The sequence below is a fragment of the Haliaeetus leucocephalus genome, unplaced genomic scaffold, assembly GCF_000737465.1.
Source record: "Haliaeetus leucocephalus isolate CR32 unplaced genomic scaffold, Haliaeetus_leucocephalus-4.0 Scaffold140, whole genome shotgun sequence".
NCBI classification, from domain to species: Eukaryota; Metazoa; Chordata; class Aves; order Accipitriformes; family Accipitridae; genus Haliaeetus; species Haliaeetus leucocephalus.
In genome coordinates this window covers 5202616-5227564 of record NW_010972576.1, presented here as the reverse complement: position 1 = coordinate 5227564, position 24949 = coordinate 5202616, and the positions used below count along the sequence as shown (strand labels likewise).

The following is a 24949-nucleotide window of genomic DNA, read 5'->3' as shown; positions in this document are numbered from 1 at the left end:
TATTTAGACAGTCTGAATCTGTTTTCAAGGCATGCAGGAAATGCATTGCATAATAATGCACAATAATAATATGATAATTCATAGTCTCAATAATGACCAAAACACGCAGTGCCTGCTGCTATCGACAGTAGTTAATTGCCGATAGGTCACCAGAGCTTTGTCACCGGTTTGCAAAAGTTACTTGACTATAGTCTATTAATGATTTCTCCCTCATTTAGGAAAAGCTACGTTTTAGCAGTCTCCTGAAAGTAAGAGTGTGTAATTTAGATCTCAATAAATCATAGTGTCTGTGATACATAATGTTAAATCCAAACCAGCCCAACAAAGTCAGTAAATGTGGGGGGAAGAAGCCAAGTCAAATCTCTGTGTTTGTCGTTAAAGTGCCTTTCACATACGAATTTCTCACTGCCATAAGTGCGTTCATGCAGCCAAGACCACTTATCATTCAGGTCTGCAAATATTTACTGGATCTTTATGCTAGAGCTTAAGAAAACCTTTTACAGCATTTATGCTGTTCTCTGGTGACTAAACACTAGAGGGCAATCTCTTTCTTTTCCTTTCATCTCATTGCAGACGGTAGGTTTGGTTATGATTAGATTTAGGTAATTTTTTTACTATCTTTGTGGTTTTTTTCTTGCCGAGAACAGTAGTCCACATTGCTCTTCTGTCTTTGGCTGCTGAAAAAGGTGTAAGTGTACTGCTGAGAAGGACAGATGGGTATGAGTTTTTCTAACTTGTAAGCAAAAAAAGGAAGAATTTATCAACTATTAGGCTTATAAACCTTATCTGTCTATAGTTTATGTATAAGCAAAAATAATTAACTATGTAAACAAGCACACTTTAAATTAAACTGAGTAAAGCCAGGTAAGTCAGAGTCAGAGCACACATTCCATGCATAAATTACCATGTCTCTATGAGTATTGAGGCACTGGATTGGACCCACTTCATTCATTCAATGTAGTTTTTTTATTTTGGTAAGGTTTTTTTTTTATTTTCTTGAAATATTTGATGTAGACCACTTCTGGGAACTCAATTCCACTGGAGAAGGGTGCTTTAAGTCTCAGGAATGTTCATGTGGGTGTGTTGTGGCAACTGAGTCGTTAGCTATGAAAACCTAAGCTGTTATTTCTTTTTCTTTGTTGTCTTGGTAAAGTAAGTTTTTAATGTAAAAAAGTAAAGTGCATGTTCCAGCTTGTGACTCTCTAATTACTTTGGTTGATAGAAGCTAGACTTAGTTGATTTCTGTCTGCTGACCTAAGGCACTGGGATTTCTTTAATTGTGCTGGGTGTATCTCTGTAATGTGTTTGACTTAAACGCAGGCATCTTGAAGCTGTAAAGTTTCGTCCAGTCTTCATGAAAAAAATTAGACAGGTAGAGGGGATAGAAGCTGTTTACTTTTCCAGTGAGAGAAAGGCTGCTTGACTCACCCCTTGTGTGGATTATCAGATGTTTAGCAGAGAAAATGCAAGAAACCATTAGTTCACAGTTTATAGAAGACTTACTTATAATCAGTCATTTAAGGATGCTCATTAATGTTATCAAAAAAGGTGCTTATTCCTTTTCTGTTATTTGTGTAGTAATGTATGTTAGCAGATGGTCAGAAGAAGTGATAATACATCATTGCACTGTATTCAATGTCCCGTGCACAGCACACAATAGGGAATTCATGCAATGTGTCAAAATGAACCACGATAACAGAACTGTATTGATAATATACAGCTCTGTATTTAATTTTCATTTAACCCCAGACATTGCTGTCTCTTACTATTATTTAGTGCCAGTGGGTGATTAGTACATTGTTTTGTTTTGTTTTGAAATGCAGGAGAGAATAAACTAATGCTGATCAGTAGAGTAATCATTTTGAGGAGATGATAAACACTGACATTTTGCCCTAAGCCAAGAGTGTACAATGGTTGAGACTGCATAATCCTCTGGCCTGGGATGACCAAAAGGGTAAGTCAATAGTTGTAGACTCTTAAGGGCTGGATCCAGATTGCTTAATTTGGGAGTTGAACAGAATCCAGCATGCGAGTCCCAGTCGGCAATGGGGAATGCCTTTTTCTCTGTAGCACCTCCTATTCCAGGCATTGGAAAACACTAGGCAGGCTGTCTGATTGGCCTGAAATTGTCTAGGCATTAAGAGTTTACATACAATACATACTCTGAAGTGCCCTAGCCAGAGGAGATAAGTGGTGCAATCAGTAAATTTTGCCTGAATTCAAACTGCAGCAGAAGTTAGGAAACATGTTGGTACCTTACATGTAAAGAGATGCATATACCTCACCCATGTTTGTGCTGATCTTGTGTGGCACGTTAACAGTTTTGAATTGGTTGTAAAAACACTGCTAGAAGTGTTTCTACTTTTTGCTTAATAGCATTGCGGTTAAAAATACATGTCCAGGGAGTTGAGAAGCTTGGCTTAGAGCTCTCTGCAGCGTGACATTCATTGAGTCACATCCCAGGAAACTGCATTAGCTGTGAGGCTAAAAGTTCATATCGCAGCCTATTTGGACCCTGGTTCACTTCCATGTCACGTGCATTGCTATGGCTTTTTTGTTTTCTTTCTTGCAGCATCTTCCCCTGCAAGTAAACGCACTACACTAACTGTCCCACCTTTTGTTGCCAGTAATCTCCTCAGTCTACCAGTAATGGCCAGAATGAGATATGTGAGGGGAAGAAATGAGGGAAGAAATACCTGTTTTATCTCAGACAATGAATGTCTTTCTCCCTGAGCCAAACGGGACCCAGTACTGATCATGGATTTTACTTCTTTTGTAATGCAAACGGTGTAAGATGTGGCAAAACAAGAAGGAAGGCTATCTTTATAGCTACATGAGATTGAATAGTGCATTGTCCCAGCGTAGACAGAGAGGAGATCTCTGCTTAGACAGTTCATTTTATCACCTGTGACATGCCCATAAACTGTAACATTTCTGAGAGCCAAAACTGAAGAAAACCCGGCATTTTACATGGAAAAAAATTAATCCAAGAGTAAGTCATTGGAAGGCAGAGAACTGACAGGAGACTTGATTTCAGAGCCCTGATTCCTATTAGAGTAGGACAGCAGCTGTAGGTGGTTGATGAGAAGGTGGCTTCAGCAGCAAAACCGGTTTGGGGACTTTGTTACCCCTGTGCAGTAGTCACTGGGGACTTGCTTTAACTGTTAACTCCTTACCTAGCGCCACCTTGGAGGGGGTTTCTGAGGTTTAATCTTAGCTTGGATTTATTCAGTGCTCTGGTTCACTAATGCATAAATTTATTTAATTGTTAAATACCAAACATGCAACTCGAAACAGATATTTTGGATAAAAGAATGGTGGTAGTCATCTCCTTTCACGAACTGATGTATATTACTTCTGTATTTTAACTCTGTGTTAAAAGAACTGCTCAAAAAGTTTTAAAAGTAGTACTTTCATATTTATCTCATGTTGTATTTTATTAATTACATGATCGTATTATTTAATTAGAATTCATTTTAGTAGTTTCCTTTCAGAATTGCTTACATTGATTGATATTGCCCCATCCTACTAGGGTATTTTATCACTAAACTGATGCAATTCTTTTATTATTGAAGGGTGCTACTTGGCCACTATGCCACTTTGGATGCCATGACTGTAGTTGCTGCTGAAGTTCAGATTCATAGTTCCATGGTTTAACTCCCCTGCTACACTACAAAATTATAACTTGGCTGTGGGTTGTGGCCAGCATACAGTTGGCATGTTACAGGGTGTCATACGGTGTGTAGTCATTCAGCAAAACCTACTAGTGAATTGGGCAAAGAGTTACTTCTTGCAGTGGAAGCGCTGATCAAGGGAATGGTGTGATCATAGTACCCGTGGTATGTGCTAGAATACCCCATCCAGGTAGCTATTGCTGCTAGGGAGCTCTAACACCAGGTTTAAGTAGCTGTCACTTGACCGAATCATGCCATAGGAGTGACTTAGTCCAGTTTGTTTCCAAACTGAAAATTAATTTGAAGTAATGTCTTTTAGCAATATACAAAATACATTTTTCTCTTAAGCATACATATGTTAATGTAGGTTATTACTGGCATCTGCTACGAGGCAGTATAGGATGTATGTATTTTCCCAGTCATCCAGTTAGAATAGAGATGGAATCCAGGGGCTTTTTGCTAAATTCATTGCATCTCTATATTTTGAATTGTTAAAAAGTGAGGGAGCTTTCAGAGCTGATGTGACCTGAGAGAACACACATCTTCTGCAACTAACTGAGCATTCAGGAAAGTTCATTGGGTGGTGGTGTACCTTGAGGAGGAAACATCCTCACACTTATCTCAGACAAGGCAAAAAGTCTTCCTTGATACCTTCACTAACTGTTGAAACAGAGTAACAGAGATGACCAAAGAGTAAGTCACTGATTGTGATGTTCTTTTCATTGACCTTCTGGGTCATGGATTTCAGAATGGTTTAAATATAGCTAAACATTCTTACCGTGCTAGGACATGCTAGTGTCCTGTGTCAGCATGCCTTTCCTAGGAAGACTTTGGTTTTCCTCTTTGTTTTGTTTTTTTGGGGGGGTAGGGGGATGTTTTGTTTTGTTTTGTTGTTTGGACTTTTTTTGTCTGTTAGAATGTCTTCTCTCCTTCATACAATTTTCTTACAAGCTTTGGGTCAACACTTTACTGCAAGTGGTAAGAACTAAGTGTCTTTTTTTATATAGCAAGTATGTCTCAACCTTAGAGGCTATTTAGAAGCTGTTCCAGAAAGTACATTCGTACCTATATGATCTCCTTCCAAGCTACTCTGGCAGCACAAAAAATTCCACCATAAAGATCCTCTGACTTTGATGGCCCTAAGATAACAGAAAGATCAGAGTCTGTCCTTCCTTTTGCATACTAAGGGACCTGAATAATAGTGTTGTTTCTACTGATACTGTTTATCTGCTGTCTTTAATGATTGGTCTGCTTTTAATGACTTCAGTGTTTGCCAGATTTTAACCATTTTAGGGGTGAAATTTCTCTGTGCCTCACTATATTGTTGTTGGGTTTTGTTTTTTAATGGTTCGGGTCTTTTCAGAGTCGAGCTTGGGCAAACTGAAGTTTAATTGATGTTAGTGAACTCAGTGGTTCAGAGTAGAAAGTTGAGTATCTACAGTTTACCTCTTCAAAACAAAGATCACTGGGGAGAAGGTGCAGGAATGTGTCTTCAGAGTTGCATGTGCTGATGACTTAGATCAAAGTGGGCTGCAGCATGGATACCAGTTGTCACTGCAGTGGCATAGACTGCACTGGGTAATCTGTCTTGATGGAAGTGATTTCACTTTTGGGTAGGTGATTCAAATAAGCTGTGCTGAGCCTGCTCGCAAGGCACCTGGTGCTGTTCCCTTCAGACAAGAAGGACAGATAGGTGGTAGGGTCAAAGCACACAAGTATGGCACCAGGAGGGTAAAAGCTCCTTAATTATAGCCTTGTTCAGTCACTGATCCAGCTGTGTAACACTGGGCAAATCATGATGTCTCCTGTATGTGTGTCCTTACTTCTAAAATTGGGATAACTACATATGCTAGTCTGTTACCCTACATTAATGTTCAAGAGCAAGAATTGAGATGTTTTTGGGGTGTTGGTTTTTTCTATGTCACACTTTAAAATGCTGAATGTTACACACTTCTTGCCACCATCTCTTCTCCCTCCTCTTCTCCTCAAAAAACCCAACAAACCCCAAACCTAGAATAACTTGTATAAAAAAATTGCTGATTCCATGAAATTCTTTGTATTCACCAAGGTGGTTTTTTTTGTTTCCCTTTACTGTTTTTTTAGTTTAGATAGACTCGAAGACCAGTCTAATGAAGTATAATCTTTACTGATTTGACGTGGGCTTTTCTAGGTGTCCTCCAGCTACCATACTTTCCAAGTTTTGTACACTATCAGTATTAAAGTTGCTGATCTCTGCTAACAAAGCTTGTCTCATAATCCTTTTTTTAAATAATGGGGCTATGTTTGAAGCTTCCCACTGATAAGGAATCTGTTCAAACTCCCATGAACTTTTACAAATGTCACTGAAGAGTTCACTGGTTTTTTTGCTTACTTCCTTCAAAACTTTGTGGATTTATGTTATACAAACTATGTTCATCTAACCTTGCTGATAACTAATTTGGTTGTATGTTCAGCATATTGTTACCACTAGCACCCAAAAATAATTAATTTTGGTGATGGACTGATTCTAAGTATGTACGAAAGACCTGAAGGTCGTTGACTTTAATGAGAATGGTGATGTTCACCACCTTTGGTATTAGGACCTTCTTAGAACAGTTTCGCTTTTGCAAGGGGTTGTATCTCCGTAACACCTCTTTCTGTGGTTTTTTTTTGCATCTCTGGGACGCTTTAATTCCACAAATTTCCAACTTCCTGTGAAAGGGGAGTGAGCCAGGTAGCCTTTTTAGAAGAATATTAAGGCTTTATTTTAATTTTCAGGTACTTTTTAAATTTATGGGTGTTTTTAAGTCATTGCTTTTGCTCAAATTCTCTGTAAATAAAATAAAAGCCTTTTAACTGGGAAAGCAGATACCTAGATGTCATCCACATAACCCTGAAAATTCTGCTCTGCTACTGTAATGACCAGCATGTGCCTCTTACTATGACATATTTGATCGCTTTCTATTTATTACTCTTGTGAGAATGTGAGGAGGAGGAAGAATATTTTCATTTACAAACATGTCTATAATTTTCTGGTTTACTGCTTTTCTTTTTGCTATGCCTCATAATTTTCTGGTCATTCTGTCTTTTATTATTGTTCTGGGCTGAAGATCTTAACTTTCATATATCTTTCTGTTTTCTGATTATAACTTTTCTGTGTATGATTTATTATTAACACGTGAAAAAGTCCTTAATGGGTGTGATTATTCCTGTTTCCTCCCTTCATCTGTGAGGCTTCCAGCACAGTCTGTTCTTCCTGCTTTCGCTGCATTTTTACAAATCCATAGTGCAGCATGTCTTCACCTTCATGCTGTGTGTGCTGCTGTAGCCAAACTAGGCTAGAATTAGCCATCATGGTTTTTCTTCTGAATTTACCTCTTTAATCATAGTCCTCTAATTCTTTCGGCTTCTTTTTACTTTAACCATTTCCATTAGTGTCCTTCTCCATTCCTTTCTCCACTTCTATCTGTGTACTGTTGGTATCTGTTGTTATATCTGCACTCCTTTGCCAGGCAATAAAATGCATCCTCTTATTATTTTGGTTGAGCAGTTTGTTCAGTGCTTTTTCTTAAGTATGTTTCTGCAGAAACAACCAGATATGTTATAACTGTTGATCAGTTTTATTTAATTAGTCATTACCATAAAATTCTGATATGTTGTCACTCATTTTTCTTTTCACTTTCCCTTTGTATTTAAAGGGTTTTTTCCGTGTTTTTCATATTCTAGGCACAATATAGGCTTTCCCATTGTAGAATGTTCCTCTGAAGGAGACTTTATTCTTTGCAAACCACCAGACACAGGGGGACTAATCTCCTTTGGTACTGTAGCTGAACAGTTGGTGTATGAATTGGGCAATCCTCAGCGCTATCTTTTACCAGATGTCACATGTGACTTTTCCAAAGTTTCCATCACTGAAATTCCAGGTTAGTCCTCTTATGTGTTAAGAGATCTGTGTCAATGAACTGGGTTATCAAACTAAAGCAGTTACTTTAATTTCCATGTTTTCTTTGCATATTTCTTGTTAAATCAGTTCCTTAATGTGATACTGCATTAAACTGATTTTTTTTTTTTTCCAAGGACTTTTGCTAGAAATTCCTTTAGAAATTTTAACCATACTCTTATTTATCTTGCTGGCTGACTAATTTAAATCTTTGATCACTGCTCCTTTTGCTTTACTTTTTAAAGCATGCCTTGCACCTACCAGGTCTTTAAACTACATATTCTGTGTGAGCAACACTGAGACAGCTCCACTATGATTTCAGCATTTTTTTAAACTGCAGCTCAGTTTCTTTGCTGAAAAAAAATGTATGTTTTATACATGTTTTCTCATATGACATTTGAAATGTTAGTAACAATGGAAAGCTGTGTCTTTCAAAGCACTACTTGGTAATGGTGTTTTTCTTAGACATTTAAGTGGATCATCTGAAGTGGTAGAAGCATGCTTAGGTGCAGGATTTCCACCAGAGAATCTCTGTTTGAAAAAGTCCATTTGCTATCCTCGAAACTCTCAGAAACTAAAGATGGATATAATGTATGTTCTGAATTTAGCTTTAAAAGCAAAACAAACCAAAAAACCCAGGCTTAACAGATTTGAACATCTGTAGGTTGGATGAGACAGCTTAAAAAAAATGTTCACCTGCATCTGTATTATATATCCTTTTTCATTCTAATGGAACTTATCTGTGACAGTATGCCGAGTGTCTTTATAAAACTTAGAACAACTGAAATCTCAAATAAAACTTACTGTGATAAAACTCAAAACTGTAGCATGAAAAATATTTTGCTTCAATAATAAAAGTACTTTAAAATTGTACAGCGACCCTTCTGCTCATGCAACATAACCAAATGGCAGTCTGATAAGGCCAGCTTACTGCTCTTAGCCACCCTAACCTTCCTATGAACTTTTAGCTTGCAAATGACCCGATATGACATGTTTGAACTTAAAATGAACTTTCACATGAACTTTCAGTTAGCCCTCTTAGAAATATAACAGATGGAAAATGGGCAGATTTCTTAAATATTTTTAGTTTGAAGTGCTTTGACACGTACACCAGTAAAAACAGGCAAGCTATGTATTTTTGCTGTTTACATTGCTGATTTTATTGTCCTGTTGAATTACTTGCAGTGTTTGAACTGTGAGGTGCTTCTGTTTTCTTTTTGTCAATGGATGCTATGCATTTTTTTTTTTTTACAGGGTTTTTTCTCTGTATTTCTCCTTCACCTGAAACATGAAACTTCCAGATCTTCACCCTGACTGTAGGGATATTGTTCTGCATTGAGAGAGTTAAATTAACCTTGTGTCAATCTTGCAGAGAGAGTGATGGTGTTATTTGAGTGACATGTAAAATTTCTTCTAGTCATGTTCAGTTTTTCAGATATGTTCTGATTTGATCTCTTCAGAGTATTTGTGTAAGGCTTTGAGCTGCTTCCTAAATATTTGCAAGCACTGGTTAGGTACAGGTGAGCTACAGTATAATTCTGTCTGTCTGACATGAGGTGCTGATCCTGGACAGCTAATTTTCAAGGAGTTGCACCTATTGGTTTTCTCCAGTTCAAGCCTGAACCTGATGCCATGACAGCAATTTTCTCTAGTTTCTTTTGGCATTAACATTCCTAATACTGAACATGGTAGTTGCCCTGGAACATACATTCAGACTGTTCTGTTTCTGTATTGATGGGAAGGCTAAAGTTAAGTTATCCCTTCACTTACTCAGCAAATAAGCTCTCACTGGTTTCTCATCTTTCTTGTTTTGTTTCTTTACCAAGTGATGGACTGCAGTCCACTCCAGCCAACTACAGTAAATTATATGCTCTGTGTGTTTGTCCAATAACTGGCTGTTAAGTGGAAAATAACTATTGGGTCTGAAGTCCGAAGGCTGCTTTCTGTGTTAAGTATTTTTTAAGTACATGAATAAACATTTCAAGTATTCTGTTCAAACGCTCATTGAAGTAAAAAATGTAGTCACCAATTTGCTGTTTGTGTTTCTAAGGCAGGGAGGACTGTTTTGTGAAAGGTTTTGTGGCAGTACAGCTATCAGTGATTTGCTTTTTAATTAAGAGCATTTGATTAATATGTATCGCAAAAGAATGTCTTTGAAGTTATATTGAAGAAGCTTAAATACTGTTTTTTACCCACTATAGGTTTTGATGGTGGGGCAGTGAAAGTTCATGGAGCAAAAGGATCGCCTCCTTCAACGTTTTATAAGGTATTATCTCTTTCTGTGGCGTGTAAGGTATTTCTGATTTACAACACTTTATATTTTGGAGAAAGTACTAAATTTTTTTCTGCCAAAAAATGTTACCACTCTAAAATTCTCATCCTCCCTGCCTCAAGAGTAAAAGGAAGAGGGGAAAAAGAAAAAAAAGACAAACCTTATTAGATGCATAAAAACATGTTAATTTGTATAACAGGTTTATCCACTAATGTCCAGAAAAGGCTGGGATGGTGGTTGTATAGTAATAACAATACTTTTTCAAACATCTTAGCCCACTAACACCTTTATACTTGTTGATTTTTATAGTGACATGTTAATTTTCTTCTATTTCATTGTGAAATTTATCTGCCAAGTAGTTTTCAAAAGGTAAGTAATGAGTAACTACATCTGTCAAGAGAGCAACTAAGAATGAGACTAATAGTCTCCTGAAATATTCTGTTGAAAGAAACCTGCACTTCTACTAAAATTGTGAAGTTTTATGTTTGTTACCATAGTCTTCTAGGGGTCTCTGTTCCCTGAATGGATGCTAAGGTAATACAGTTCTGGTGAAGTACCAGTAGGGCTGGATCCTTTTCTTTTTTAAACTAGTGGCAAAACTGAAATTTACAGAAGCAAGATCGAGATCAGAAATTAACTGCTTATCACAGCCATATCAAAAGTGAGTTAACCTAAGCAGGGAATTGTGCTAATATTTCTGTTTAAATAATATAATGTATGTCTGAGCATAATTTTTCTTTGAAACTTCTTACTGCATTTTTAAAATATTTCTGACACTTTTAAAACCAGTTTTATATAAGACAGAGTTTCAGTTTTTAAAAAACACAGTATTTCAGAGATAAATAATAGTATCACCAAAGCAGGTTTGGTTTTGGTGAGTTGTAGAGTCAGAGTAGAAGAGCTCTCTAAAGGCTCCATAATTAAAGCATACTGACAAAGCATTTTTAGAATTCAGTAATATACCACAGGTCACTTTTCTCATGCCTTTTAGTTTTTCACTTCTGGCAGCTTTCTAGTAATCATGTTTGTATCACCTTTATGAAAAAGGGGTTTGATATTTTAGAAGTATTGTGGGAGTGTAATCTGAACATTAATTTTTCTAAACTTTTGCCTAATACAATGTAGCATTGATTTTTTTTTTTTGATAGGTGGCCTACAATTTCAGTACAATATTGTCTTGTCAGCTTTTTGCATTTCCTCAGAATTTTAATTATAAGTTCAAGAGTTCTAATCACATAATGCTGGAACAACACATTTCCTTTCTCTGAGGGATCTGTGTCTGCATTATCTGCATCTGGGAATAACTGTGTCTTTTTAATCAGAAAATACGTTTTTGTTGTGTTTGAAACAACAACAAAAAAGTCTTAAAACATAAATTATAAGCACATTTCTAAAAGATACTTAGTTTTAAAAATCAGTCTTACAGTGTCATTGTATAACCAACAGAGAAGTCAATTTAGAAGTAATTCCTAAAAATGACATAGAATGAAGAGTATACTTTTGTACAAAGCATCAAATTCCATCAATCAAATGATAGCTATGCTAAGGCTCTTATTATTCCTGTAGTAAATAGTGGAATTTGATATGGGCAAATACAGAAGGCAGTGAATGTACGAAGCAGGAAATACTTCTTCTTCCTTGGTCCGAGTGTGCAGTTTGAAGCAGAACATGTTTTGCTTCTTAGCGATTTTCGGTGAGTGTTCTGTTCAGCAGCCTTGTCCTCCTGCAGTTTTTGTTCTTGACTTTACATTTCCATACTTCTGTATATCTAAAGGAAATAAGAGATTTGAGATTTTCAGTTGATGAACCATGAAATAGAATAAAGAAAACAGAATAACTGTTTTTTACATAACAGTAAAATAAAAATAAGTTTTAATCTATTTCTTATTTATTTATTATTATGTTTTAAGTAGGAAATTTGAAATGTATGTATTTTGGAATTTTTTTTAATATACCTTAAGTTTTGTATATTAAACAGTGTAATGATAATCTCAAGTATGTAAATTAGACTTCCTGTGAAGTATTTCTATTTTTTGAAACTGTTTAATTGGCTGTCAGTGATAAATGGACATATGCTTTGCACACCTGTTTTAGAACTAATTTTTAGGAAACTAATATATTCAGCTTGGCTAGGAAGTGACTGAATGGGCTTGTTATAAGCAAGCTAGAAATATTTTAAGGGTGTGTTACATCTTTCAGTAACTTTACAGTAAGTGTAGAGGAAAATTATTGAATTGCTGCATTACAGGCAAAGTAAAACAATGATAGAAGAAAGTGAGATACAAATTTCAGGGAAAATAATGAGAAATACATTACCTGTGGAACAGCTTTTTCAAAAGAACTAGCTGAAACACTGTTTTGGGGGACATTTAAAAGTAGACTGGGTAAAGTGTTTGAAAATTTACTGTAGGAAAAATATTTCTGGTTGTAGAGTTACGCTGAATGTCTACCAGGTTCTTCAATTTGTTTTTGTTTTTCTATTATGTAACAAATGTTGAAAATGCTCATTACACTTAGTTTAGATACATCTAGTAAAGCTTTTCTACCATTTATGGCCATGCATTATGGTCATAACAGTGCTCTAATACATTGAAAGTAAAGCAGCTATAGCACTGGAAGTCTAGTAAAATGCTTATTAGTTAAATGTTTGCAATGTATAGCATATTCTTTTGTGTGTGCGTGTATGTGTATTTGATATTTTTCCACATTTACTTTAATACTCCTGGGAAACTTATGTCTGATATATTTCACTGTGGTAGATTATTCAGCTTTTCAACATCAGAAATGTGTCCTATGTACCAAAGCAGATAAGTACAGGAGAATTTAAGGATGACAATGAGAAGTGATTCAGAGTTTCACAGTTTAGCAGATTTGAATCTTCCTCTAATAGAATTTTGAGTTTTAAATAATAGAGTACATTTTTGTAATGATGATGGTTTCTTGCTATTCTGCTTCTGCTCAATGCATGGATGATGATTGTCAGAGAGCGTTTATAGCGTATCAGTATTGAATCCTGTGTAATTTCATAATCCCTTTATCGTTAGGTAAATGCTACTTACCTTGATGGCTTCAGAGCTACTGCTGTCTGTCCAGTGGGAGGTCCAAAGGCAGTACAAAAAGGAAAACGCACTGCGGAAAGTATTCTGCAAAGGTTAGTATTTGAGTCTTGGAGGGGGTTTTGGCTTTTTCTTTTCAGAGATTATGAAAATAGAACTGTGACATATGATGGCAACCATATTAACCTTGTAAGAACCCTAGAACATTATAATCTTCCAATTGGGAGGACATTTTGAGACATAAGTAGCCTGTTTAGGAAACCTGTTTTCAATATATAACTACACTTCAGCTACATTTGTCAGAGTGAGAAAGGTCTCAAATATTCTTGAAAATAAATGGCTGGATAGTGGAGAGAAACCCAAATTAATGAGGGAGAAGCTATGATTCAGATGAAAATTTATTAAGTGCCAGAGAAACCCATGTGAAACTAGTTTTCACTGATTTTCACATAACTTCTTTTTATCAAAAAATCATAGTGCAATGAAATGTAGGCAGTTTACCAAGTTTGTGTTTTAAACAAAACTATCTTAGTACCTTATAAAATGTGACTCGTGATTTTGTTTGCTAGAAAGTTTTACAATTGTAAGACAGACTGATAAACTTCCAGTCATATTGTCATGCCAGGATATTTGGGTGAGGAAGGATTTCTCTTAAACATAATTCCATATCCTCATGGACATCTCTGAGCATTTACTCCAGTAGCTCCAATCTTTCTAGTTATGAGATCTGTCTCTGTGCCATGTTTTATACATAACTTCCCCCCCTCTTCCTACTATAGACCCATGCAGCAAGTACACTAGGATAGACACCTGTCAGAAGTGCAAGGTTTACTGTGGACTTAGAGTGACTTACTGCTCCTGTGCCCATGAACAGCGCTATGATGAAGGAAGAGCTGTGTTACTTCCCTCAAGAGACATAGCAAATGAGAGTGGGCTGATAGGAGATGTGTAATTAAGCTATGGAATCCCTTTCTTCAGAGTGGTGCAAATGCTAAAAGTATATGTGTGCAAGAGCTACTGAGAAAATCAGTGAAGAAAAAACCCTTCAAGAGTTGCTAAGTGCAAAAACTCAGGGACTCGGAAGTCTCCCAAAACCAATCTTTCTGGAAGCTAGGTGATTATTTTGGAAAGGAAGTAGGATGGTGTATTTTCCCTTTCATGTTTGCTCTTGGAAATTATATCAGACCAGACTACGTGATTCTTTTGTCCGATCGAAGCAGCTTGTGGTGCTGCTGCCTCTGTGACCACTAGGAAATTAATTCAGCCTGCTTGCAGTGCTGTCCTGAGTAATCCTCAGAAGAGGGCTGATGGGAAATAGCCAAAGGCTGGTTAACTGGCTTGATAAGTGGCCTCTAGCCCATGACGCATGCCTGGAGCAGCCGTGGCTTGTTCTGTGCATTAAAAATCACAATATAGAGTATTGCACATCAATATATTTTCCATCTCACAGTCTTAAAACAGCTTAATGTGTGGAATTGCTTATTCAGCGTATTCGAAAGATTTGTGTATGTCAACCCAGAATAGAATAAGCTATTCTGATCACTGTCAGAGAATGCTCTACCAGCAACTACCTCTCTTTAGGAAGCTCTGACTTCAGTCTTCCCACCAATTCCTGTTGCAAGAGAATGTTGTAAGGACATGATCTTTCAGTCCACTCTAGATCAAATTCTGCCCAGTAGTCTAATGGCAGCAAGTACAGAATAAGGTGCACAAACTTAAGGTCCTTCAGTTGTACAGGTCAGATGAGTTGGCAGCCTAAGACACTGAGCAGCTGTGGCAGCTTGTAATACAACTTCTTTCACTTCTTTCTTGCATGCTTGTCCTTTATTTGTATATTAGTTTTTGAAAGCAGGAGAGATTTGGCGGTATGTGTGTGAAGAAGTCTCTTTGGAGTAGTCTTTGGTGTTCTTTTATTTTTGATGGTTCTCTGTTGCATTACCAAGACACATGAAAGGGCTAAAAATTACCCACAGAATGTATTTTGAACTCTAGTGTATCTAACTATAATGTTTGTAGATAAGTAACGTAAAATAACTTATTACAGACACGGTTTGCAAATTTAGATACCTTAAATCAAGTATCTGTCTTTCTGTGGTCATCAAAATAAAGATGGCCTCATTTGGTGGTACATGAGCCACCTTAATCTCTTTACAACAACTAGAAAATTACATTTTGTATTGAAGTCCTGTACACTGCATCATTTTTCAGGTAGCATGCTAATATTTACTATAAATATAATATATTAACAGTGTCTTCAAAATGTTCCACTGATGCAAAATGTTTTTCACATCCTGACATAATTCCAATGTTTCAACTGATAAAATCTTTCTACGCAGCTAGAAGGGTGCCAGACCAAGATTATTGGGAAACCAGTTTAGGTGCTTCAGAATTTAACTTATTTTTCCAATCTGCAACATGTTATTAAGTTGGACTATTTTTAACAGTTGGATTATTTTAAAACTGTATTCTAACCTTTTTTTACTGTGATTTTTTTTTGTTTGTTTTTTTGTTTGTTTTCTTGGACTTCATATGATTATTTATTTAAAACTATAGTGGTCATTTACAGTTTTAGCACTTGAGAGTTGGGCTGTTTTCCAAGAGTTGTTGCAAACAGTCTTTTTAACCCAAATTTGGTATTTGTCAAAAACCAGTATTAATTCCTGGCTCTCTCAAAGCAGTGTGTGTTTTCATGGTGTATAAAAAGAAGGTAATGTTCATCCCCATTATTAATTGTGATTGGACAAAGTTGGCACTCTTGACACAATGTGCTTTTGGTGTAAACATCCTTACAGAAAGAGTTTGAGGAATTTCAGTGCTAGACTGGAAAGGCATGAGTAATGAAGAAACATGCTCTTTAAAAACTTTATCTACTTTTTGGCATTTGAGACATATGTTCATTAATCCCAAATAAATACCTTTAAAGTTTGAATAAAAGTTCCTTCTTCAGTTAGTTTTCTCTTCATTGGTGCCTGTGATGTAATGAGGTAGTTCCATGTATTTATTGGTAGTTCGTAACGCCTTACAGCAGAAACAGAGTTAAGAACTGAATTTCCAGTATGAAAAACAGGAAGACTGCGTATACTGTAATTACATTTCAAGCTGTCTTTGTTTTAAAGATAAAAGTAAGAGCTGAAATCCATTTATTTGTCTTTGCCTGTCATCTTTCAAATAATTTGAATAAACAAAGGCTCAATTTGAAACCTACAGGTAAATTCTGAGGTATAACTTCCTTGTCAGTAATCGCTTGATTTGCAGTATTCAGATATATTTGTTTAGTGTAAAGTATTCATAGTCCAGTTTACATGACAGAGCTAACTCCTGTGGACCACACAGGGCTACTTCAGATAATAATTTTGAGGCAGTTTACTAATAAAAAAAAAATCATTTGTTGCAGGACTCGTCTTATTTTCAGTCAGCTTGGGTATGAAGATTACAGTGCAGTTAACATACAGGTTTTAGGGTCTGAAGATACATATGGACCTCATGCTAGAAGGAGTATAGATGGTGTAAGTATTCAGTGGAGTGTTCTTAAACTTTTACTGACCTCTTGTAATCTCTCCATATTGTTATCATTTCTACAACTTTAAAGGAAGTCACTATCATCTTGGGAATTTCACCCCATCATCTTGCAGAGAATTCAGTGTCACTACTTCGTGTACAAAATTAACACTGACAAGGTCTTTGCAGTATTGGATCTTAGAAGCACTGATATGAAATCTTACAAAAATGTTGTTGTAGTCTATTCTAATGTTGTTCATCTAAAGAAATATCTTCTTTAAAAAGTTCTTATGATGTAGACTTAAATTGCATTAGATGTAACTAAAAGACCACGTTATAAAGATTGCAGAGTCAGGAAATGGCAGAATTATTGTTGCCTGTAAAACTTTGAAACTGTCTCTGAGTACTATCTGTGAAACAATCTTCAACTATCTAAGTCTGCATCGTATTTTGTGACTTAATAAATTCATATGTAAGAGTATGAATGATGACCATAGCCACTGCAGCTGTGATATCCATGGTTTGTTTTCCTAATCTAGAATGTGAAAGCCCTTTTTAAAGGAAGAAGACTGCAAATCTTGTCCTCACTTACACGCACTTTAAATATTTAGACAGTTTAATTTGTTCCAAAACAGTAGCATCTGATTCTTCTTTGTCAGTGACAGCCTTGCAAAACTCTTTAAGGTACTCGTGGTAAAACTCTGCTCTGAGTTTGGTCTTAGGAGTGCCAACACTTAAAATAGCTGACAATTTGTATGTGTAGGAAACAAGAATGTGATGTGGAGAAAGGCAGCGAACTTCTTACTATAGAAATTAAGTGTTCTTAGAAATTGGGCAAGTTTTATCTGCAGCTGTTCATTTTAATGCTTGAGCTTCGATTTCATTCTGCATAGCAGCAAGAGTTGCTTCCTGAGGAACCAGCTTTATAATGTGGTCTTTTTCCTTTAGGACCATAAACCCTATAATGTTAAGTGTGTTACTGAGGTTGCAGAATTAAAATTTTGAAACACAGGAGCAGATGTCCCGGATGTTGAACTTGTCTGTGTTCTGTTTGTACCAGCTCCTTATGATTATGCGTTGTAATATATTCTTCAATTAAATTGTTACATAGAAAGTTTTCTGTCTTGTTGTATAGGATGAATAATGCTTTGAAAAAGAGCAGTTTCTCTTTCCTTATTGTTCAGTTTGCCTTGCTTACAGTACCTTAAATAAATTTTCCAAATGAAATTGAGTATTTGTAGTATTTTCTGTATTTCTAGACTCAGCTCCCAGGTCTTACATTAAAAGTAAATAGAGCATTATCTCCATTGTATGTGCTTCCCATACATGCCTGAAACAGGATGAGAGAGCTGAGGCTGAAATACAGGAAATCACTCTATTGCCTTCTCCCTTCACCTGGTTACTCCAACAGTTCAGAAGAAACTAGCCAAAGGAGTTTTCATCTGGAAAGCAGCCATAGTAGCTTGAGAAAAAGGGGTGGGGAGGAGGGTTTGTGTTTCTATTTAAAATACAAAGTCATAGAATCCTGAGAAAAACATTTGCCAGTTGGGGCTTCAGGTAGGAATAATGTAGTCTCTGAAACACTCTTTCCTACCATGTCTTCCCGTACAAAATTAGACACGGTTATTTGGGTTGCAAATAACAGTGCTCAAAACTGAGCCATGTTATGTTAGGCAGTATATTAATATACAAGGAAAACAGTTCTTGCTTTGAAGATTCTACCGTCTAAATTTAAAGAGGAGAAGCAAATATGCATATGAATACCAAGACAGGGTAAGTTGAACAATATTTGGAGCTCAGTCTAGATGTCTGGTGTGGCTGGACTAATCCTCACACAGGTCTGTCAAACTGAGTGCAAAGGTTTGCCTTTGCAACTGTGAAATCATTGTATATCTCAGGCTTATGTAGGCCTGTATACTGTTGTCTGAGCTGTTGTGTGGAGTGTTGACTGATCCTGGCAAAGTATCCTTGAGCAATCAAGAACTGCTTGCCTCTGATGCTTTCTCAGTCTTCCCTGCCTGTTTACGTGGTTGTTGCTTGCCTTTCTGAAAGCTTGCTTTGTCAGCAGCAGCCCAGCATGAGCAAGAAGGGGACCTGAATCAGCACTGAGTAACCCTAGTGATCTTTAATTTTTGGTATCTCCTGCTCTGTGGTTTTCTGTTGGGGAGGAGGGAGGGGTTATGACAGTGTCACAGAGTCAGTGAGTTCATGGTTTAGAAAATACCTTTCACATGAAACACATTCAGTATTATTAATAGTACATCAGGTATTAAGAGTTTGCTATGTAAAAACTGTATGTGCTGTGTCTGTTAGTTTTCTACTAACCCTTTGTTAACCAATTTACAACACATTGTTAAGACTTGATAAAGGATAATATTGTTTTGCTATTTTTTGTTTTAATTATGCTACTGCAAGATAAGTGACTTCAAAATAGTTTATATATCCAGTTTTAATACTGGATTCACCCACCCAGAATAGGATTCAGCTTATTTTCCTAGACCATTGTATATTGCATCTGTGGGCAAGGAAGTAAACCTAGAACTTAAATGGAATATTGAAGACATGGTACAGTTTAGAACCAGGAAGCAAATGTGAATAAGTATAAGTATGTTTTCTGCAAGAATATTTGCTATTAATTATTATTTGTAGCAATTTAATGAATCTCTTGGTAGCTTTGGGAACACTGAATGTTAAAAAAAAACCAAACAAAAAACCCCCACATTTGTTGAGTTTGTGGTATGGCTGCATATTTTCTGTGTAGCAACAATTTTTATAACAATTTAGTGAAACATGTTTAAATTGGAAAACTGATTGGTTTCTTTATTTATATTAACTCAGTCAGGACATCTGTTTCTGTGTTCATAGAAGGAAATTTCTATCATTTCAGTCATACATGATCTGATGGAATAACATAACCTCTCCTACCTTGGCTCTGCTAAGCTTTTATTTTAGGGGTTGCCTACATGGGTATTGAGATAAACTCATAAAAATGTGCATCAAGTTTGCAGGATTTACTACATGGTATTGTTATGGGAGGTATTTTCCAGGCTGGGAGCTTGGAGACAGAAATTACCTGTGTGTGTGTCTCCCTGTGAGTATGTCTACGTAGGGATACTTAAAGATGAGAGCAATTAGATTTACCGTTATGGTACCTCAGAGTACCTGTGTATGGATATGGCACTAGAATAGGAGGTAGAGAAAAATCGTCTTTCAACTCCATGAATATGTAGGACTTACATTTGAACACACTAAAACAAGAAGGCCTTCATTATTGGGTTTTAGCTGATCACCAGCTATAACACCAGGAAGTTTTCCTCCCTTGGTATAAACTGGCATAAGTGAGCTTATTCATATTGGGGTTTTGTCATGTATTTGAGTTAGAATAGAGGACTTAGTAGTCTGTTAACATAACAGTCTCTTTGGGATACTCTTACAGTAGCCAGAATGCTTGGTGCAGCATATTACAACATTTATGATAAACACTGTTTCAGCAGCTGCCACTAGGAAATACATCCATGTTCCTACATTGCTGAAGTTATTTAAATTCCTGAAATTGACTTGAGATTTTAGAATGTTGACATGTTCAACAGTATTGCTTTTGGGAAAAATGTACTGTATACACACGGGGAAAATGATACTAATCTACAGGATATCAGTATTTCAGAAGCTGATAATCAATTTGCTCATTTATGTAATCTTTAAAGAATGCAGCTTTACAGAAACGTGGGCAATTAAAATAAGTAGCACTAGAGTTAGGAGATGTGTTAAAAGATGGGCAGTTTAGGAGTTCAGATCCAGCATGTAGTTTCTCAGGTTATTTTGAAGAGGAAACAAATATATTTTTTTTTTAGTTTACAATGTTTCATCAAGTCTTAAAATTTGAGGGGGGGGAAGGGGCAAAAAGACAGTTTGTTTTGTTATGATGCTGTTAAATTTACTAGAATTCTAATGAGTAAATTTATATTTTGTTAGGCATAATAGTCTAGCATTTTTCACTGCTAGCTGTGTAAATTGACAATTGTTTCAAGTAATTTTAAAATTGTTTTTGACATGACTTCTAGTTCTTGAAATCAGTGACACCCATTCAGTTTTGGGTAGTGAATAAACATCAAAACATACAGCAAGAAGGATTAGCGTGGTTTTGTTCATCTAAGAACTGCGTGCATATAATAAAAACTTCAAATCTTTTCTCTCCTGTTCTATGTATTAGGGGAAAGATGCTGTTAGCATGAAGAAAGGTTCCTCTGTCTTTTCAGTGTTAGGTCATAAAAAATTTGGTGCTATGTAGGAGGATGCTGTTCCTTAGCCCGCAGGAGGGAGGACTCCTGTAAGGAGTCATTGCTCCATTCTTTTCATCTGACCAAAAAAATGTGTCCCCTCTGCTCTACACATCAACCCCTGTGTTTTGAAGTTGGGGCTGTTGAATTCTAGCAGTATCTGTATCCTTCTTGTCTGCTGAGTATTTAATCTCTGATGCTTTCAGAAATGTCACTGGTTTCTGTATTGGTAAAGAAATAGGCTTTTTGCCAAAATCTTTTAAAAGTGTTACCTAGGATGAAAAATGTTATTTTAAAATACTCTTCATGATTTTATGCACAATTGGGAAGCTATTAAATGCTTCGGAAATTATTATATGTAAGGAAAAAAGTTGGAATAAACTAAAAATGAGTTATTTAGTCATGTATGTTTATTTCTTGGTAGAGCAGACATCGGGCATAGATTCAGAAGGGCTTGGCTCTTCCAAAATCCAGTTGTTCCTTTCTTCCAGGAAATGTCTTCTTCAGTATCCTAAGTAGCTATATGTTTGATTTTCCTTTACTTTTCTACATTTTTAGTAGAACAGCTACCAAATCTACAAGAATTCTTTAGACAGGGCATTTAGAGAATTATAAAGTCCTCTGAGCTCTGTAGAAAAAACAAAAAAAAACAAACCAAACACCCAAACTTTTGGTACATTTTTCATGCTTTCATGAAATACATCCTTTCCCATTGACATAAAAAAGGACATAAACACTGGAAGAAATCCCCTAGTATCTTGTAGTCAAACTCCTCCTCTTTTGAATTTTATATTGATTTAAGTAAGCCAAGAATTTCATGTAAGGTTGCCAGAGAACCTTTAGAAACTTTCTTTGTGCTCATTAACAAAAAAAGCTGACTACTAGAGAGAAGAAACACCTTGCTGCAGATCTCCATACTTGGAGTAGTGCTGTGTGGAGAAACTCCTGACCAGTAGATTTTGAGACCTTCTGCGTTTCCATTTCATGTGTACAATGGAAATGGTTGTGCTGGTGCTTTGGGGCAAGTAAGAGACACTTAGGGATGGACTTCTATTTTGAGCAGGTTTCACATTTTAGAGATTCAAAGTTAGACCAACGGTGGTTCTTACTGGTGGATGCAGATTCTTACATAAATACAGTCTTTCCCCTCAGTGAGACCTAATGTTCTCTCTAAGGCTTTTGCCAGTGTATTGGTTCCAGCGGTAGATCTTTCAGTGGCAGAAAAGAGATTTTTAGAGAATTAAAATAAGTGAGGGAGAGTGAGTGCTTATCTGCAAGCACCGGTGTGTTAGTTTACTATAGGGCAGGGAGCAGAGTACTGGTTGGGTTTACCTTTAGAGGGGTGTCTGCTCTCTTCTTTGGAAATGTGCTAGCTTTTACAAGTTCCATTCTCACATTTAACTCCCAAGGATTAGGTTTGAATTCTTTTCTGAAAGCAGATCTGCTTACTTCTTGATGCTAAGGGAAGTACACCTGGCTCTCTGACTTGACCCCAAAGTTTTCTTAGTGCACTTAAAATAAGAGGAAACTTTGTTTGCCATTTCCACTGAGAGTGAAGCCAAGTATTTAGTTTCTTATAAAGTATTATTAGTTATAGTACTTGATCCTTTTGAGAATGCTGGAGAAGCAGCACAATGTCCTAGCCGTCTGAAATATCCAGTAGTTGACTTCATGGTAGCAAAATAGAAAAGATTGTGAAATATTAACAGAAAATTATAGTGATGCTGGATGAAGAGTCACTGAATGGAAACTGTAGTTTGTAGCAATGAGCACTAAACATTTCTGTTATATGTAACTTGAATGCTGAGCTACAGTTATTTTTCAATTTGGTAAGTTTAGATGATGTTTTATATCTAAGCTAATCTAATTTCTACTTTTTTTGAAGCAGGGTCCTCGGGAAGCTGTTATTTGGCTTGCTGTACACCATAAGCAAAAAGAAGCTGTAGAAATCTTCTCCAGAGAGATTGCACCAGCTGGAACTGGCATGGGTAAATATTCACATCATCTTTTAATAGTTTTAAAGTTACTTTTTTTTTCCCTGAGCATGACTAGCACCCAAAGACTTGGTTGTGTTCAGTTTCATTGCACTGTGCATAGTGAAATTGTTATTTTTTTAAAGGTATTTATGTTTGGTGTAGAAATGGGACCTGCAGACATTAGCAAAATGATAAAATGAAAGTTCTGGAAGTCCACCTTTTTGTCCTTTGAGACCCTTTATCTTTCTGTTGCCACTACTGTCCCTTCCTGCCTTTTTTCGTTTTCCTCATTTGTCTTTGTTTTCCTGTCCATGGTTACACCTACGTGCAACAGTGTCTTACTCTGTTTTACCATGTTAGTAAAAAGTAATGCCATTAGATCTCATTGGCAATAAACATTAAGTATGTTATTCAGCTGGCAAAAATTTATCACAGTGTCTGGCTATAACATTGCAGTTTATGAAGAGCTGTGCAGTATAAGGGTTTTGAAGGGTCTCTTCAGCAGTTCGTTATCGGATGTTACTGCAAAGGATTTTTACAGATACTGCTGTACTTCTAACTTGTTTAATGTGTAGGTGCTTGTGTAGGTAATTACAACTTTCAGATATAATTCAAAACTTTTTAATACGATACTGCAGTGAGAATGCTAACGTCCTGCATCTAATTCTTTATTCACGGTGTATATTAACTACCCAACTTAAATTCTGATCCTGCACTATCAAGTCTAACCTCAAATTAATCTGTCTTTAACATTTGATTTTGTATGAATTTGGGTTGTATTGCAACTATTGCAAGATTTATTTTTTAATCTACTTTTGAGGTGAAGTCAAAATACTAGGATTTAATTATGCTGTCTTAGTTTTGAGTGTATATTTTAAGTATTTGCATAAGGGTCACCTAGTGTGAAGTGATCTATGCTTCTATTGTTTACCAAATGTTTGTTCAAAAAAACCCTTCACATTTGTTCTTTGTAAGTGTCATTGGATTCTCTTCACTTTCTAGGAGGGCTTACTGTTTGATTATTTTGAGCAAACTCTTTTATTTTTTCTTTTTTTATCCTTCTGTTCTCCTCCTAAGTCACTTAAGTGTCACCACTGTATCCTTCTCGATTGGAAATAGCCCGTTCATATGTTGTGAATTGCTGCTTACATTATGGATATTCATCCCACTTTTATTATCCATTTAAAATTTGGACAGCTTATTTTGAGGACTAGAGCTCAGATGTTTTGTCATGGCTTCTATGTATTTTATGAAAGAATATATTGAGGATTTACATAGATGTTCAAAATTAAATTACATGAACTTAACCTGAATCTCTCAACTTCCATAGCAAATCTAGAATCCTGATTAATGGAGGGGTGGGTAGGTGTTGCCTTGCAGTTAAGGAACTGATGTTTTATTTTCAGTGGATTCAAAATTGTATGGAAGTGTGCACATTCTGTGTTGTAGTCTTTACAGTGGTAGCAGAGATGTATTTAATGTAGGGTATTTTTGTTTGTGGGGGTTTGGTTTTTTGTTTTTTTTAAGTTGTGTTTATAGAGGCAAGGTCCGTGTGTGGTCATCTCCCCACACTCCCCCCCTGCCACCACCACAAGGTAGAATATGATCATGTAGAACTAATCGGGAATATTCATTGAGGTAATTTTTAAAGATTTTGCAATTCTGAAGGCTGATTAGTAGGTCAGCATTTAGCATAGACGTAAGTTGCTTCTAAAGTCTGTTTTTTTCTAATGAATGAAAGGTGGTATTTTCACAGTTGGACCAAACTACCATTTCTATAATTAGTTAAGGATTCATAGTTGAAGTAGTTTCTCCTTTTTCATTATTCAAGTACACTATGTAACATACCTGAAAGTAGAGATCTATACTTACTATTTATTTTATATATGCATAGACAATCCCCTAGAAAAATACCTTTTTGAACAAAGGAAAGCTGGGTGGATTTTGAAACAATTACTTATTTGTAAGATCCAAAGCTAATGGACATATACTTGTCTCTCTAAACTTTGTTTGAAGTCTGAAAGTGCTAGGTTTATTAAGGTTTCATTTTTTTCCTTTCACCACCATTCTTCACAGAGTGAAAAAAGTAAAAAATCTGCACAACCTCAGTTGGGTTGCGTATGTCCAGTATTGAAATTGAGTTACCAGAATACGCGAACATCTGTGTCTTAAGGTGGCTGGCAAGCTTTCAGTTTGTGTTATCGCAGCTCTTTGTGATGAAACAGGTGTGTTCCTACATAGAATCAGGTTAGGCAGTCTGCGTGAACGATGGTGGGG

The 24949-nt window shown here is 36.2% G+C and overlaps 1 protein-coding gene across 1 annotated transcript in view; it reads left to right on the top strand.

Annotated features, from left to right (window-relative positions):
• LOC104843268 overlaps positions 1–24949 on the top strand; it is a 65698-nt gene that overhangs the window by 11823 nt on the left and 28926 nt on the right. Inside the window, exons 8-12 of the mRNA XM_010586106.1 lie at positions 7380–7576; positions 9795–9859; positions 12910–13016; positions 16316–16427; positions 22585–22684. Of these exons, the coding sequence (XP_010584408.1) occupies positions 7380–7576; positions 9795–9859; positions 12910–13016; positions 16316–16427; positions 22585–22684 (581 nt within the window). The remainder of the gene's footprint in view (positions 1–7379; positions 7577–9794; positions 9860–12909; positions 13017–16315; positions 16428–22584; positions 22685–24949) is intronic.